The following is an 18,291-nucleotide window of genomic DNA, read 5'->3' as shown; positions in this document are numbered from 1 at the left end:
ACTTTTCGCCTTGCATAGGAGAGTTTTAACTTGCACTTACAGATATAGCGACCAACTGTAGTTACTGACAGTGGGTTTCTGAAGGGTTCCTGAGCCCATGTGGTGATATCCTTTACACAATGATGTTGCTTGTTGATGCAGTACAGCCTGCAAATCATTGTATTCCGTTTATATTTACATCTAACACAATTTCCCAACTCATAGGGAAACGGGGTTTGTACATGAACAAAACTTAATTTAAACACTTAATTTAGGCCAAAAACAGAATACGCTCAAAATGTGTTGTTATTCATTTATCATGAATTAGTCAATTTAGTGGCAGCAGACGTTGAGACTAACATATGTTGTAATACATCCATAGTATTAGATTAGTTTATGCATTGTATAGTAGTACTGTATCAGTATGATGGCAATAAATCAAACAAATAATATCTGGGCAACTGTCTTTTGCAGCCTTGCAGAGCGCATTTGCCACAGCTGTTTCCGCAGTCAAGACAAACTCCAGAGATGCGGCCAATGCAAGTTTGCTCACTATTGTGACCGCACCTGTCAGCGGGCCGGCTGGGCCGAACACAAGCAAGAATGCGCTGCCATCAAAACCTATGGCAAAGCTCCCAATGAGAACATTCGGTGAGTGAAATAAAATGCACAATACCTTGCTACTTTATTTTTGTCATTAAATGTTGCAATGATAATAATAATAATAACAATAATAATAGTAATATTAATGATCCATCCATCTGGCTGTAACCAGGATTTGACAAATACCAAGGTCAAAATTCTGCAACTTCTGCCTCCACCCTGTTCTATTTTCATTTCTCTATCCAGTGTTTGTCCCTTCTCTCCACATTCAATTGTTCTCTCTCGTCCTGCCAATTGTATTACAAGAGCACTAAATAAAATGAAATACAACTCGTTCATATCAGAATCAGAATCAGATTCAGAAATACTTTAATAATTCCCTAAGGGAAATTAAGATTTTCAGCACAATCCCATTCAAGAGCAGACAAACATTACAGGGAGACAGAACAGGATCGCTGATGGGTCTGCCAACTTCCGGCGCCCCTTAAAAAAACCTCATAGCCATAGCACACATAAGCATGTGTGTAAGAGAGAAACATCAAATATCAAAGAACACAAAGGACATTAAAGACATTAAAAGAGTAGAGCTGATGCAACCAGCCAATTCTACACACAACCACAAAAGTAAAACAACAACAACAAAAAAACCCTAAAAAACATATACACTGTGGTGGCCTCTGCGGTGTTCCACGCCATCGTTTGCTGGGGGGCGGGGGGGGGGGGGGGCATGGCCAGAGACAGGAGCAGACCCAACAAAGCAACCAAGAGAGCCGACTCCACCCTTGGCCGCCCACCAACTCTCGGCCAGTGTCCAGTCTGCATGGATGAGTGAGGATATTTCCAAGGAGACCGAGGTGTCCGAAACATGCTCATTCAGCCAAGACACTGTGAAGCTTGTCCGTCCCGGCTCCGCAGCCCGGTCTCTTTATCCGCATCTCCTCTAGTCTCTCCAAATGGACTCTGGTGTGGCAGAGACCCAGCAGCTGGTCTCCATGGCCAAAAGGCTCCCGGGAGGCAGAACCAGAAGTTCACAAAAAAGCACCGCAGAAGTCACGAAAGTGCCACCTCTTGTCACACAGTCTCAAAGGGTCCCGAACCAAAAGGCAAAACACCCAAGTGTCCAAAACAAGAGACCGCAAATCTGATGACACAACTACAAAGTCAATCATCGAATTGCGGCCTAGGGTGTCCTGGTGCCAAGTGCATATATGGACACCCTTGTGTTTGAACATGGTGTTTATTATGGATAATCGGTCATGAGCACAAAAGTCCAATAACAAAACATCACTCGGGTTCAGATCTGGGCGGCCGTTTCTCCCAATCACATCTCTCCAGGTTTCACTGTCATTGCCAATGTGAGTGTTGAAGTCCCCCAGCAAAACAATGCGGAGCACACTACAGTACTCCCTCTAATTAATCCAAAAAGGTCCATAGGCACAAACAACAGTCAGGACCCATCCCCCGCCCACAGGCAGAGTGTTGCTACCCTCTCGTTTACTGGGTTAAACTCCAATGTACAGGCTCTGAGCCGCGGGGTAATAAGTATTGCCACCCCCCGCACGTTGCCTCTCACTGTTTACAACGCCACAGTGGAAGAGAGTCCAGCCCCTCTCGAGAGGACAGGTTACAGAGCCCTTGCTGTGCGTCAAAGTGAGTTTGACTATATCAAGCCAGAACTTCTCCACCTTACGCACCAGCTCAGACTCCCCCCCAGCGAGATGACTTTCCACGTCCCAAGAGCTGTCGCTCAGCTCAAAAAGCACCCCTCCCGGGACCCATTTTGCCTCTTTTGTGCCCGGCCGGGCCCCATGGGGACAGGCTTGGCCACCAGGCACTCACCATCGAGCCCCACCTCAAGGGCTGGCTCCAGAGGGGGGCCCAGGTAACACGCGTCTGGGCATTGGAATTCTGGATGCTTGTTTGTGTCTTTTCATAGAGGTCTTTGAGCTGCTCTTCGTCTGGTCCCTCACCTAGAACCTGTTTGTCTTGAGAGACTCTACCAGGGGTTGCCCCCAGATAACATAACTCCTACAGGATCATTGGGACACTCCAACTCCTCTGCCACGATAAGGTGGCAGCTCAGAGAGGAGTACTGCTCGCTAGTGCTACCATATCGGAGTTACTGTTTGTAAATATGGGTAAATAACTACAAAAGTACACTTCATTCACTAACCGTACTACAGAAGAAGTCAGTTAGAATAATACATAACGTTGGCTATTAAGCATACCTTTTATTTCCTTTGAATAAAAAATATTGACATTCAATGATTTGGTGAATTTGCAAAAAGATGAAATTATCAATCAATCAATCAATCAATCAATATTTATTTATATAGCCCTAAATCACAAGTGTCTCAAAGGGCTAATGCACTAAGCAAACTATAATCTGCTACCGAAAAATGTACAAAAATTATAATCAACAAAAGAGGGAAACTATAAGCTTGGGGAAAATGTTAACTTTAAGTGGATTATGCAAAACCAACTTTTCTTGCCTATTGGTACCTGGCTGTTTTTGAATATTTGGGATCTGCATAATCTTGAACATTTGAGATCAAATCATGGAGGCATGGCGGCGATATTTATAAAAAAAAACTTGCCTTCCTTTATACCTGCAGTACAAGCAGTTCTGATTTTGGCCCATTATTGATGTTTTTCCCAATTGTGACTTCTGCGGATATCTCCTTATATGAAGTTTTACCTGAAGAGCTTTGGGCGAATCTGCCATTGTAGTCCAACATTGTATCACCAAAAACTACAACGTGGCTGATGGGGTGGAGATTTATGCTGTGTTCCATTTACCTCAGAAGTGGGAAGTAGGAGCTGGAAATTACTACGACAGCTGTTTTTGCACTTGCCTTGGAAAATATGCACTCCCTCTGCAACACAGCGGATAACGAGAAAACACACACGCTATTGCTGTCGATGTAGAAGGTATATACCACATGAAATAAATGTGGTTTACACTACAGTGACGTTACCATATATAAATGTACAACAATAAGCTGATTTACTGCAACAAAAACTAATCAGAGCTGCTAATAACGGATATTATAGAAGCAGATATTGTTTACATCCAGAGCTGCCGTCTTTGAAACGAACTTGGGGGTTAGAATGCTCCGATTTTCCGAGTCGAAAATTCGACCTCTGGGAACATTGCAGTTCAAATTTCGACTAGGACCTCGGAAATTTTGACTTCCCAGTACAAATGGAAAGCACCAGTAGTCGAAGTGGAGCCACAGAAATAAGACCGCCCACAAAACGGTGCATCCTGAAAAGACAGTCATAATGTGGCTTGAAGACGGTCTGTAAAACATAATTTATGCAAAATATTGACTAAAGAAACACAATTTCATGTTATGTAGACCACAAGGAAGTGTTTTAAATGTTGAAATGAAAAAAATATGTAAATATTACCTCTTTAAAACATTTGTATGCAAGTCCAACACTAAAACCATGAGCATATCACTATGTGGGATTTAATTATGGACGGGATTAAGCAAATAAGTAAAAAATCTACCCTAGATTGCCAAAATACCTGTGGCGATAGGGCTGTGGTTAGAGGCGTGGTTAGGGACGTGGTCAGCACGGGATTGGCAATAGAAGATAAAAAGAGTGTCAGACTTTGTGTGTCTTTTTCTGGACGCTACAATGCATTTTAACACTTTATTTTGTTTTCACGTAAAAAAACCCCCTAATTCTTAAATTATGGCAACTAATACATTGCTGTGGAGCACTGCCACAATCACATACATTAAGTGGAAACCTTAACTGGATAAAATGTGTCACTTTCTGATGCAAAGAAAAAGGCTCCGCTTTTGTAACTGGGGTTTTTGATCAATTTGAAGATTTTTGACCACTGATTTGTGATCACAGCCACAGGAGAGATACTTAGCATCTTCAAACTGCTTTTAGTCCGGTGAGAGGCATTAATTCGCTAAAATAAGGGAATTTGGAAGAAACCCCCCCCCGCAATTCAAGGCGGTGGCCTAGCAACCAGAAGCTATGGCGAGAGTTTGACATTTTTTTAAAGTGCTTTCTACGACACAGAGTTATATAAATTGACAGGCTGACAGCTCAATTTGATCTCTGAACGGTGCAATGTAGAAAATTGTTGAAATAAACAAGTTAAAAGTGCCGCAAGTCGCTAAGAAGCAACTGCCGTTAGTGGGCTGGTATGAGCTGCCAAGACTAATCTAAAGTATCCAAACAAAAGAATACGTGTTTATTACATTTTAATAGAAGTGTAGATGGAACATGTTGAAACAGAAAGTAAGTAGATATTAACAGTGAATGAACAAGTGGATTAATAATTCATTTTCTACCACTTGTCCCTCATTATTTTGACAAAATAAACGTCAGCAGCCAAATTAGGAGCCATTGTTTGCTTACTAGTAAAAGACAAGTTGTCTAGTATGTTCACTTTTTTATTTAAGGCAAAAATGTTGTTCTCCGATTGCAATTAGTAACATATGTTTAATAGGCCGTAAGATTTTTTTGTTAAAATAAGGCCAATAATACCTTTTTTTTGTGGTCCCCTTTAAATTAAACATAACAAAAGTATAACATCCGTTGTGTATTTTACATAAATAATGTCTATTGTTTATTTCACATGAATAACATATAAGGTTTAGTGTTACTACATTCATACAATAAACTACAGATGTTTACCCATATAGGAATTGAAGTGAATTAATCAACTCATATTATGTTTTGGTGAATGTTTATATTCATATTGGAGAAAACAAACAACCAGTTTAATTAGTAGTACTTCAATTTGAGCACATAATTAAATAGGGTCCCTTAGTTGGACATTTGCGTGTGGATTGGATTAGCTCTCACGGAAGAAAAGGCAATAAAATTGGACCACGGTACGCAAAGGTGATAGCCCTATCCGTGAGAAGAGACTACATGTTTAGCTTAATGCCAACATTTAAGTTATGACCAGCATCTGTTGTCTTTCCAGACACTTACACACAAACATCCCCTTTATGGTCAGGATGAGCCCTCCTGACCTAGCACACACACACAGACAGGAAGGAGGAATATAAAACATGATGGTTTGGCTTCTCCAAGTTAGGAGTGCCTCATTTTTTGACTTGACCTCCTCCAGGAACTGCGGTCCTGTATAGTGGCGCTCGCTTGTAATAAAGCAACTTTTAGCTCAGTACAGCGTCTCCGACGTCTCTTTTGATCCAGCCGCACAGCCGTGTTGCCCTTCTGCCCGGGAGAGGGTGACAAGACCAGAAATAAACATTAAAATTAAACAACATGCACATCAAACATTGCACACAATGTATTTGACTTCTCACAATTAAACCTGAAAAATCTGATATTTGCAATTTATGTCAATTTTTTTTCAGGGTTAAAATGAGTTGTCTTCTTCTACTCACCCACTGCTGCTTCATTGTGACACATTTGCCTCACTGTTGCCCCCTGCGGGTTGGCAGGAGCACTACATACATGGGCATAGTTTTAATGGTTTCATCAAGTCTATTTGGGCGATGTTTGGCGTGCCGTATGCTTTGGTTGCGTGCATGTGTATTAGTGCGGCGTAGCCTACATGGTCGGACTAGGAAAAAAACCGAATTGTAATGATTGCAGTTTGTTCGAGTTCCAGGAATTTGAAGCTATGTTTTTAAAAAAGATTTACCCATAGTGTTTCCAATTGGAGCAAAGGTCAGCAACGTGTCACATGTCCACTTAAAATGAGTCAAATATCTTCGTACCCCCTGCAGCCTGGTGGCTCGCATCATGTGGCGTCTGGACAAGGAGGGCGGTGTGGTGTCAGACATGCAGCTGACCACGCTGGACGAGCTGGAGGACCACATTGAGGACATGCAGGAGGACGAGCTGAAGGAGTTCAAAGTGGACATCCATAACTTCCTGGACTACTGGCCTCGTAGCAGCAAGCAGCACACCAGTGATGTCATCTCACACGTCCTGGGGCTGGTGTGTTGGTTTGCTTCTGTCAAGTTCCAACGCTAAGATTTTCAGTGTAATATTTTGATAGTTTTCAAATGCTGACTGATTACAGTGTTAAAGTAATATACGTTACATTCCTTTTCTTTATTTTCCAAGATCCGGCCCGCCAGCACCCAAAATCCGGCCCGCGGGAAGTCCCAAGTTTAAAAATAAATAAATATATAAATATTATTATTATTATTATTTTTTATTATTATTATTTTAAATCTGTCCTTTTTAATCCATTTTCTACCGCTTGTTACTCTCGTTGTCTCCAAGCCGCTCAGGCAAATCATATTGTCTAAAAATGCATTTTCCCATCGATAATGTATACATCATCACTCTTGGAATACATTATATATATATATACATGTTAGGTCAGAAAAAACACAAAGGCTATATCATCCCTACAAGCCTGTTTCGCAGGTTTTCCTGCGATTTTATATATATTATATATATTATAAAATCCCCTGAAGAGCAGGGAAACCTGCGAAACAGGCTTGTTGAGATGAAATAGCCTCTGTGTTTTTTCCTAACCTAACGTGTATATATATATATATATATATATATATATATATATATATATATATATATACACATATACTGTATATATATATATATATATATATATATATATATATATATATATATATATATATATATATATATATATATATATATATACATATCTCAGTGGCGTGCGGTGAGGTTAATGTCTGGTGAGGCACGACTGCATCATCACAGTCAAATTTAAAAACATATGAACCTGCAGTGCAGGTGTACCTAATGTTGTGTCCCTGCGGTCGTTCGCGGCTCCTGCAGCGCGAGCATTGTTGTTTTTGCACTTTTTGGTTTCTTGTTAAGTGACTTTTTTTGGGTGGATTCGGTCTTGCACGTGGAGGGTTTGGGTGTGGGCTTTGGTTGGTGTGGCCACCGTGCTACCGTCGGGCAGTGCATTCTGCGGCGGAGCTGCTTGGCACCAGGAGGCGGGGTTATGATACGAGCCTCACACAGTGTGTCTCCGCAGCAGATTTATGATCGCTCAGCACTAAAAATACGTTACACACATACAGTTGTTGACAAAATACACTGTACATTATATACCTCAGCTAACTAAACTATGGAAATGTATAATATAATTCATGTAGCAATACGGTCTCACTGCACAGCAGGCCAGCAGTTAGCCGAGTCGCAATCCATGGTGAGGCACAAGTGCCTCAACTGGCTGCTGATCACCGCACCGTCTCTTCTCAGTATTTGAACGGCAAATGTGAAAATAAAAATAAAAATAATCTAAAACTGGTGAAGTTAAATGGAAAATAACTTTAGTATAATCACTGGATACATATAACAATTTAATTAATTTTTTTTTCTTTTTCTTTTTTTTTTCTTTCCATGATGGCAGGTGAGGCCCCGCCTCCCCTGCCTCTAGTGACTGCACGCCACTGATATATATATATATATATATATATATATATATATATATATATATATATATATATATATATATATATATATATATATATATATATATATATATATATATATATATATATATATATATATATATATATGTCTTAATTAGATTATCCAAAAAATAGTGCTCGATACCATGGTAGAGCGCAATATATGTATGTGTGGGAAAATAAAATGTGTGGGAAAAAAAAAAAGAAAAAAAAAGAGAGATGAAGTAGTCTTGTGATTTTTTCCCCATATATATATATATATATATATATATATATATATATATATATATATATATATATATATATATATATATATATATCAGTGGCGTGCAGTCACTAGAGGCAGGGGAGGCGGGGCCTCACCTGCCATCATATATATATATATATATATATATATATATATATATGTATTAGGGATGTCCGATAATGGCTTTTTGCCGATATCCGATATTCCGATATTGTCCAACTCTTTAATTACAGATACCGATATCAACCGATACCGATATCAACCGATATATACAGTCGTGGAATTAACACATTATTATGTCTAATTTGGACAACCAGGTATGGTGAAGATAAGGTAATTTTTAAAAAAAATTATAAAATAAAATAAGATAAATAAATTAAAAACATTTTCTTGAATAAAAAAGAAAGTAAAACAATATAAAAACAGTTACATAGAAACTAGTAATTAATGAAAATGAGTAACATTAACTGTTAAAGGTTAGTACTATTAGTGGACCAGCAGCACGCACAATCATGTGTGCTTACGGACTGTATCCCTGCAGACTGTATTGATATATATTGATATATAATGTAGGAACCAGAATATTAATAACAGAAAGAAACAACCCTTTTGTGTGAATGAGGAGGGAGGTTTTTTGGGTTGGTGCATTAATTGTAAGTGTATCTTGTGTTTTTTATGTTGATTGAATTAAAAAAAAAACAAAAAAAAAACGATACCGATAATAAAAAAAACGATACCGATAATTTCCGATATTACATTTTAACGCATTTATCGGCCGATAATATCGGCAGGCCGATATTATCGGACATCCCTAATATATATATATATATATAAATATACACAGTATATATATACAGCCCAGCCCCTAGCCAATTTTTTTAACCCAATGCGGCCCCCGAGTCAAAAAGTTTGGGGACCCCTGTGTTAAACCCTATAAAATTCCATTCAAAGTTATCAAACACATTTTAATTTCAGCCATATGAAGCCATTTAAAGGGGGACTGCACTTTTTTGGCATTTTGCCCATCATTCACAATCATTGTGAGTGACAGAACACATCTTTTTTTAAAAGATTTTAAAGACGATAATAAACGCTCTCAAGATGCGGCTAATGGGGGTCCACCGTTGTAGCCTTCAAAGCCCTCTAAAACAACTTCAAAACCCTCCATTAACTTTTTTTATACACGCTGCAAATCTATATATAATGTAGTAACAGATATAACAATATGTAATACGTACATTATTTTTCCGTATTTTGATCATTTTATGCACAGCTGGAACATATTCTTTGGCGCATTTATTTCCGTTTCTATTGCAGTGCACTTCCGACTTCCTGCAACAAATTTGTTCCTACTCATGGAGTCAAACCATATTTTCTAACCATGGCAGACTTGGTAATAGACAATAAAGACAACTATTTTTGAACAAATGAGCATTCACAACGTTATCTTTTTTAAACTAAATATGCGGAGGATGAACCGCTGCTTATAGAAGTGAGCACGCATAAGAGGCTGAAACTAGAGCAGACGGAAGCCGAGAGAGTGCGACATGGTCACGCTGCAAATCTGGAACTTTTGAGCCAAGCTATGCCGAATTAACGGATTGTTTACCCAAATCAACTGGAAAAATGGACCAAACGGACAACTGTCCATCGAGTGAGTCACTATAGCATTAATCATGATACATGCAGCACATCACCGTACTCCCGTGCTCCCAAAAAAAGAGTTCACAGATACACTATATTGCCAAAAGTATTTGGCCACCTGCCTTGACTCACATATGAACTTGAAGTGCCATCCCATTCCTAACCCATGAGGTTCAATATGATGTTGATCCACCTTTTGCAGCTGTTACAGCTTCAACAAGGTTGCGCAGTGTGTGTGACCATTCTTCCAAAAGCGCATTGGTGAGGTCACACACTGATGTTGGTCGAGAAGGCCTGGCTCTCAGTCTCCGTTCTAATTCATCCCAAAGGTGTTCTATCGGGTTCAGGTCAGGACTCTGTGCAGGCCAGTCAAGTTCATCTACATCAGAATCTGTCATCCATGTCTTTATGGACCTTGCTTTGTGCACTGGTTCACAGTCATGTTGGAAGAGGAAGGGACCCGCTCCAAACTGTTCCCACAAAGTTGGGAGCATTGAATTGTCCAAAATGTTTTGGCATTCAAAGTTCCTTTCACTGGAACTAAGGGGCCAAGCCCAACTCCTGGAAAACAACCCCACACCATAATTCCTCTGCTGACCCCTCTCTGTCAGTTTGATACCGCTATAAAAATCCTAATGTTGTTGGTTTTTTTTTACACTTACATGTTGCGGTTAATGGTATTCTATGTTTATTTGTCGTTAGTTATACTTTCTGAATAAATTATGTGATAATGTTCATCAGTCAACTCGTTGGTGTAAATTTTCAATCCATCAAGATAAAAAAATTATATCGAAATCAAATTACAGGATGTTATTTATGTAGTTTGCTCATTTTACTCGACTGGTACACTAACATCATGTGTTTTTTTTTGTTTTTTTTTACATATGTAGCATAATCTACAAAAATACAAAGAATTGCTATTGCGACATCTAGTGGACACATTTAGAACAGTCAATCAATCAATCAATCAATCAATGTTTATTTATATAGCCCTAAATCACAAGTGTCTCAAAGGGCTGCACAAGCCACAACGACATCCTCGGTACAGAGCCCACATACGGGCAAGGAAAAACTCACCCCAGTGGGACGTCGGTGTGAATGACTATGAGAAACCTTGGAGAGGACCGCATATGTGGGTAACCCCCCCCACCCCTCTAGGGGAGACCGAAAGCAATGGATGTCGAGTGGGTCTGACATAATATTGTGAAAGTCCAGTCCACAGTGGATCCAACACATCAGCGAGAGTCCAGTCCATAGTGGGGCCAGCAGGAAACCGTCCCGAGCGGAGACGGGTCAGCAGCGCAGAGATGTCCCCAACCGATGCACAGGCTAGCGGTCCACCCGGGGTCCCGACTCTGCACAGCAAGCACTTCATCCATGGCCACCGGACCTGTGCAACTCCCCCTCCCAAGGGAGAGGGGAGCAGAGGAGAGAAGAAAAGAAACGGCAGATCAACTGGTCTAAAAGGGGGGTCTATTTAAAGGCGAGAGTATACAAATGAGTTTTAAGATGGGACTTAAATGCTTCTACTGAGGTAGCATCTCTAACTGTTACTGGGAGGGCATTCCATAGTACTGGAGCCCGAATAGAAAACGCTCTATAGCCCGCAGACTTTTTTTTGGCTCTGGGAATCACTAATAAGCCGGAGTTCTTTGAACGCAGATTTCTTGTCGGGACATATGGTACAATACAATCGGCAATGTAGGCTGGAGCTAAACCATGTAGTATTTTATACGTAAGTAGTAAAACCTTGAAGTCGCATCTTAAGTGCACAGGAAGCCAGTGCAGGTGAGCCAGTATAGGCGTAATATGATCAAACTTTCTTGTTTTTGTCAAAAGTCTAGCAGCCGCATTTTGTACTAACTGTAATCTTTTGATGCTAGACATAGGGAGGCCCGAAAATAATACGTTACAGTAATCGAGACAAGACGTAACGAACGCATGAATAATGATCTCAGCGTCGCTAGTGGACAAAATGGAACGAATTTTAGCAATATTACGGAGATGAAAGAAAGCCGTTTTAGTAACTCTCTTAATGTGTGACTCAAACGAGAGAGTTGGGTTGAAGATAATACCCAGATTCTTTACCGAGTCGCCTTGTGTAATTGTTTGGTTGTCAAATGTTAAGGTGGTATTATTAAATAGATGTCGGTGTCTAGCAGGACCGATAATCAGCATTTCCGTTTTCTTAGCGTTGAGTTGCAAAAAGTTAACAGCAGTTTCATTCATTAAAAAATTTCGGCTCTCTTATTTACTTAGCAAACTCATCCTGCAGGCCGGATAGATAGATAGATAGATAGATAGATAGATAGATAGATAGATAGATAGATAGATAGATAGATAGATAGATAGATAGATAGATAGATAGATAGATAGATAGATAGATAGATAGATAGGTCTTTATTGTCATTGCACAAGTACAACGAAACTTTGTTTTCAGCACAAACCCGTTCAAGATTAGACAAAACAAACAGTGTACAGGGTTACAGAACAGGAACGCTGATGGGTCGCCACAAGGCGCCCCGTAAAAGATGGGAAAAAGGTAAAACGCTGGGGAAGGATGAGTAAAAAAATACAATCTAGACTGGACACTGGAGTGGGAAAAAACCTCCATAGCAAAGCACATATACATATTACAACGTACATCTCGAGATATCTAGCAACAGAGGGAAGGGAGTGCGAGGTCATGATGGTAGGCCGCAGCTCTCTGGCGCTGACCATCCATTCATCACCCCTATGGGATTTGCGTCGAGGGCATTGGGTTGGGGGGGTGGGGTGTGTATGTGTGGCGTATATTTTTGTGCCTGATCCGGCCCGCGGGCCGTACGTTTGACACCCCTGGCTTAAGCGGTGTGAAAAAACTTTAGAGTGCATGTTTTGCATGCAGCGCTTCAGGAGTGGCGTTACTGTAAATTACACAAACAATACTGACAGTGTTTCTGTTGTTCAGATTCAGACACGGATGCACGCTCAAGTCCTTGATTGAGGTTATTTTAACATCAGTATTTTTTCAACTTTCTGACTTCTTGTAGATTAACTGCAACGGCTTCACTGTTAGCGACCAGCGGGGTCTTCAGGCCGTGGGGGTGGGCCTCTTCCCCAACCTGTGTCTCGTCAATCATGACTGCTGGCCCAACTGCTCTGTCATCCTCAACCACGGCAAGTAAGTCACCTGTGTTAGCGCCTCGGTCACGTCTATAACCCCTAAGTGGGCATTTGTTGTTTTTGTTGTGCGTGATGTTGCAGTACGTGTGTGTGTGTGTGTGTGTGTGTGTGTGTGTGTGTGTGTGTGTGTGTGTGTGTGTGTGTGTGTGTGTGTGTGCGTGCGTGTGTAAAACTGCTCCCTGTTTATCTTTCAGTCAATCGGCTGTGAATACTATGTATCATTCTCAACCGAGGTGTGTTACTTCTAAAGATAAGGCTTGTGTGTGTGTGTGTGTTGTCTATTAAAAATGGCACTGAGAACACAGTCAATGCTTCAGCACACCCTCCCATTTTTGTAGCGCACCTGAGGTTACGTCCCGACATTCCGATACTTTAAAATAGGGGTGTCAAACGTACGGCCCGTGGGCCGGGTCAGGCCCGCGAACAGGTTTCCAGCGGGATGAGTTTGCTAAGTATAAAAATGAGCCGAAATTTTTGAATGAAAGAAACTGCTGTTCTAAATGTGTCCACTAGATGTCGCAATAGCAATTCTTTGTATCTTTGTAGATGATGCTACATATGTAAAAAAAAAAAAAACACATGATGTTAGTGCACCAGTCGAGGAAAATTAGCAAACTATATAAATAACATCCTGTTATTTGATTTTGATATTGTTCTTTTGTCTTGATGGATTAAAGATAACACCAATGAGTTGACTGATGAACATTATCACATAATCTATTCAGAAAGTATAAATAACGACAAATATAGAATACTATTAACCAGAGGTGTGGACTCGAGTCACATGACTTGGACTCGAGTAAGACTCGAGTCATGAATTTGATGACTTTGGACTCGACTTGACAAAATGTAAAGAGACTTGCAACTCGACTTAGACTTTAACATCAATGACTTGTGACTTCACTTGGACTTGAGCCTTTTGACTTGACATGACTTGCTACTTTCCCCAAAACCCAAAGATTAAAAAGTTATTTGGGAGCGCGCCGCTCCGTATTTTTCATTTTCTTCGTCTGTGTCTATCAGCGTGTTGTTCCTGTCAGCGTGTGTGCTCTCAGTACAACAGCCAATCAAATTAGATCTACGTTGTTTTTATCACACAGCATTCATCCAATCAAATTGCAGGACAACCACCGAACAAGAGTTGTCAAACAATGCGGCAGTGAGAAACAATTATGCCAAAGTTAATTTCGTTCGGGTATAAAAACTACGACTTGGTCAACAAAAAACGAATTGCCGTATGCAAATCACGCAGTTCGAATATTACAGACGGAGACGCAACAACTTCCAACTTCGTTCGACATTTGAAGTTGCACAAAGGGTAAGTTTTGAATGTAAGATAACGTTTATTGGCTAAGTAACGTAACTTTTATTTGCTGTGTAGATAAATCAGTGAGGCTGTAAACTCACTGCTAACGTTATAACCTTAGACATCTTATAAGGGTACGCAGCATCGAGCGCTACTGCCTACTGGCGCAGACGAGACGCTGGGCCGCCATCTTGGAGTGGTGATCCGCTCCACTCAGCGCAATTCATTTGGCAGGAGCAATGAACTGTCAGCGCATTTAATTCATCTTACCTCACTGAATACCACTCATTTTCACGCGCTTTTTTGTCATACGTGTAGCTATGATAAAGGAAACATGTTTTGGCGTGTTTTATTATTCATAGTTTTCTTAACAGTAATATAATATTCTTATACGCTATAAGTGACCAGATGTCCGAGATCAAAACTGGGAATATAATCCCAGAGAAAGGGGAAACAAACGGTCAGCTATTTTTAAATTGAAGAAACAATATGATTAGGTTATGTATACATGCGTATATCCTACATAAACAATGTATGAATACATTATATATATATATATATATATATATATATATATATATATATATATATATATATATATATATATATATATATATATATATATATATATATATATATATATATATATATATATATATATATATATATATATATATATATATATATATATATATATCTTATAGACTGTATCTCTGTTGCTGCAGCAGCAGAGAGTCTGTCTTGGCACTTTGTATTGATATTTTGTATTACATTCTTCCCTTAAATGATCATGTTTACAGTCATTGTTTTATATGTATTTTTTATGTATGTCGCTTTGGATAAAAGCGTCTGCCAAAGACTTCAACATAAACATATATAAACACCTGAAAGTCTTTATCAGCTAAAACCACCAATCTGTTTCACTGGATTCAGAATAAAACCAAATTCTGTCTTACCCAACAATGTTAGTATTTGAATATTGTTACTTGAAGACTTATTCCTGGTTACAATTATACTGTTAAGAAAGTATTGTCTTATATTTTGCCTAAAATGAGAATGCATCATAATCAGTGGCGGCTGGTGAATTTTGTTTTAGGTGGGGCTGAAAGTTTGTAAACCAAACCCCTGTAGGGGCGTCATCCTCCCCCAGAAGATTTCTTTGTGATTTTCACATACAAATATTGAAGATCTTTGCTCCTTCTCAACTCTGTGCTAATATTATTTTCATAAAATACAACCAATAGTACATTAATGTTAAATCTTACTTGTGAAAAGTAATCCCCCGATTCCTATTTTCAACAGTCCGCTCATTTGAGTAGGAAAACGCTGAACACCATCTTTATTTTCTACCTGTCAACTGTCACTACTTCAAGATGGCGGCCAAATTGCTCGCGTCACAGCAACCAATGCTGCTTCTACTTATAAGATGTCTATGGTTATAACGTCATTGCAAACACGGCAATCTGTTGCGTCCACTGCAGTTCGCTACCTTATTCATACTTTTTGCCAAGTGATTTTTTTAAGCAGGGTTGCATGAGGTACCTAGACAAAACGTTACGTTAGTCAATGTATCACACACAGTAACGTAACGTTAAAATGTATACTATATTAACAATATGTGTACATATTGCATAGGGCCCTGACATCTAAAAAGTACAACTCTGTTCATTGTTTTGTTCATGTTTTTGTTATGTTTTTCATATGTACGCACACATAAACACACAGACAGTACGAGATGAGATCAATGAGATAAGGTAAGAACAGGATAGAAACTGCTGTGGAACTAGTTACAATGCAAATGCCATGGAAATACAATGTTAACACTTTTGTGCAAATAAGTACAGTTGCACTTGTTTTTTCAAATGTGTTTATTCTGTAAAAGAATGAGTTAAATGTTTAAAATTACTGGATAATAGTGCTATTATGAAGTGCAATGTCAGCACTTTTTTTCCCCTGCAATTTCAAATGCACTTGTTTTAATAAATAAATACAGCGTTTTAAAAGCATACACAATCTGTGTAAATATATTAGTCTGTGGTTAAAAGGACTTGAAAGGACTCGAAATTCAAAATGCAGGACTTGGGACTTGACTTGAGACTTTCCAGTCTTGACTTTGGACTTGACTTTGGACTTGACTTGGGACTTGCCTGTCTTGACTCGGGACTTGACTCGAGACTTGAGGGCAAAGACTTGAGACCTACTTGTGACTTGCAAAGCAATGACTTGGTCCCACCTCTGCTATTAACCGCAACATTTAAGTGTAAAAAAACCATTAATTTTTAAACAAAGAAAACAATCTGAAGTTATCTTTATTTGTAAGTGATCGTGCCGTGATTTTACCAGTCCGGCCCACTTGGGAGTAGATTTATCTCCATGTGGCCCCCCATCTAAAATGAGTTTGACACCCTTGCTTTAAAAGCTTGAACCTTTTACCGGAATCCTCACAGTGCACTTACTCTTTTCTCCTTATTTTTACATCATTCAACCTAACCTGTTTTTCTAAACGGTTTAATCCTCCACGCAGAAGCTGTTTTGTCACTTTGAGTGCGGTGTGTGTTGTCGTGGTTTTTCACTTTACATTCTCTTATAATAAACCTTATTTACATGAACTGAAACCTTGTTTAAAGCAATAATGTGTCGTAGTTGAGATACTTTATCAATCAATCAATCAATGTTTATTTATATAGCCCTGAATCACAAGTGTCTCAAAGGGCTGCACAATTCTTTGAAGGAAATTACTTTGGTACAGCAGCCTTATTTACAAATACACTATATTGCCAAAAGTATTTGGCCACCTGCCTTGACTCACATATGAAATTGAAGTGCCATCCCATTCCTAACCCATAGGGTTCAATATGATGTCGGTCCACCTTTTGCAGCTATTACAGCTTCAACTCTTCTGGGAAGGCTGTCCACAAGGTTGCAGAATGTGTTTATAGGAATTTTCGACCATTCTTTCAAAAGCGCATTGGTGAGGTCACACACTGATGTTGGTCAAGAAGGCCTGACTCTCAGTCACCGTTCTAATTCATCCCAAAGGTGTTCTATCGGGTTCAGGTCAGGACTCTGTGCAGGCCAGTCAAGTTCATCCACACCAGACTCTGTCATCCATGTATCTATGGACCTTGCTTTGTGCACTGGTGCACAGTCATGTTGGAAGAGGAAGGGGCCCGCTCCAAACTCTTCCCACAAGGTTGGGAGCGTGGAATTATCGAAGATATTTTGGTATCCTGGAGCATTCAAAGTTCCTTTAACTGGAACTAAGGGGCCAAACCCAACTCCTGAAAAACAACCCCACACCATAATTCCTCCTCCACCACATTTCACACTCGGCACAATGCAGTCCGAAATGTACCGTTCTCCTGGCAACCTCCAAAGCCAGACTCGTCCATCAGATTGCCAGATGGAAAAGTGTGATTCATCACTCCAGAGAACGCGTTTCCACTGCTCTAGAGTCCAGTTGCGACATGCTTTACACCACTGCATCCCATGCTTTGCATTGGACTTGGTGATGTATGGCTTAGATACAGCTGCTCGGCCATGGAAACCCATTCCATGAAGCTCTCTGCGTACTGTACGTGGGCTAATTAGAAAGTCACATGAAGTTTGGAGCTCTGTAGCAACTAACTGTGCAGAAAGTATTTCCACTATGCGCTTCAGCATCCGCTGACCCCTCTCTGTCAGTTTACGTGGCCTACCACTTGGTGGCTGAGTTGCTGTTGTTCCCAAACTCTTCCATTTTCTTGTAATAAAGCCGACAGTTGACTTTGGAATATTTAGGAGCGAGGAAATTTCACGACTGGATTTGTTGCACAGGTGGCATCCTATGACAGTTCCACGCTGGAAATCACTGAGAGCGGCCCATTCTTTCACAAATGTTTGTAGAAACAGTCTCCATGCCTAAGTGCTTGTATACACCT

General features: G+C 39.9%; 1 protein-coding gene across 2 annotated transcripts in view; it reads left to right on the top strand.

The window, feature by feature from the left end:
• The window catches only part of smyd1b (SET and MYND domain containing 1b), a 39,454-nt gene that overhangs the window by 4,361 nt on the left and 16,802 nt on the right, over nt 1-18,291 (top strand). The window contains exons 2-5 of one of the 2 annotated variants that reach the window (XM_062024219.1): nt 454-630; nt 6,318-6,531; nt 12,933-13,063; nt 13,260-13,298. In XM_062024219.1, coding sequence (XP_061880203.1) covers nt 454-630; nt 6,318-6,531; nt 12,933-13,063; nt 13,260-13,298 — 561 coding nt within the window. The remainder of the gene's footprint in view (nt 1-453; nt 631-6,317; nt 6,532-12,932; nt 13,064-13,259; nt 13,299-18,291) is intronic. The other variant, XM_062024220.1, reaches the window with a different exon arrangement.

This window comes from Entelurus aequoreus, linkage group LG17 (genome assembly GCF_033978785.1).
Source record: "Entelurus aequoreus isolate RoL-2023_Sb linkage group LG17, RoL_Eaeq_v1.1, whole genome shotgun sequence".
In the NCBI taxonomy this organism is placed as follows: Eukaryota; Metazoa; Chordata; class Actinopteri; order Syngnathiformes; family Syngnathidae; genus Entelurus; species Entelurus aequoreus.
Note: the sequence above shows the minus strand (reverse complement) of the source record. Positions and strands in the feature narration are given on the sequence as shown.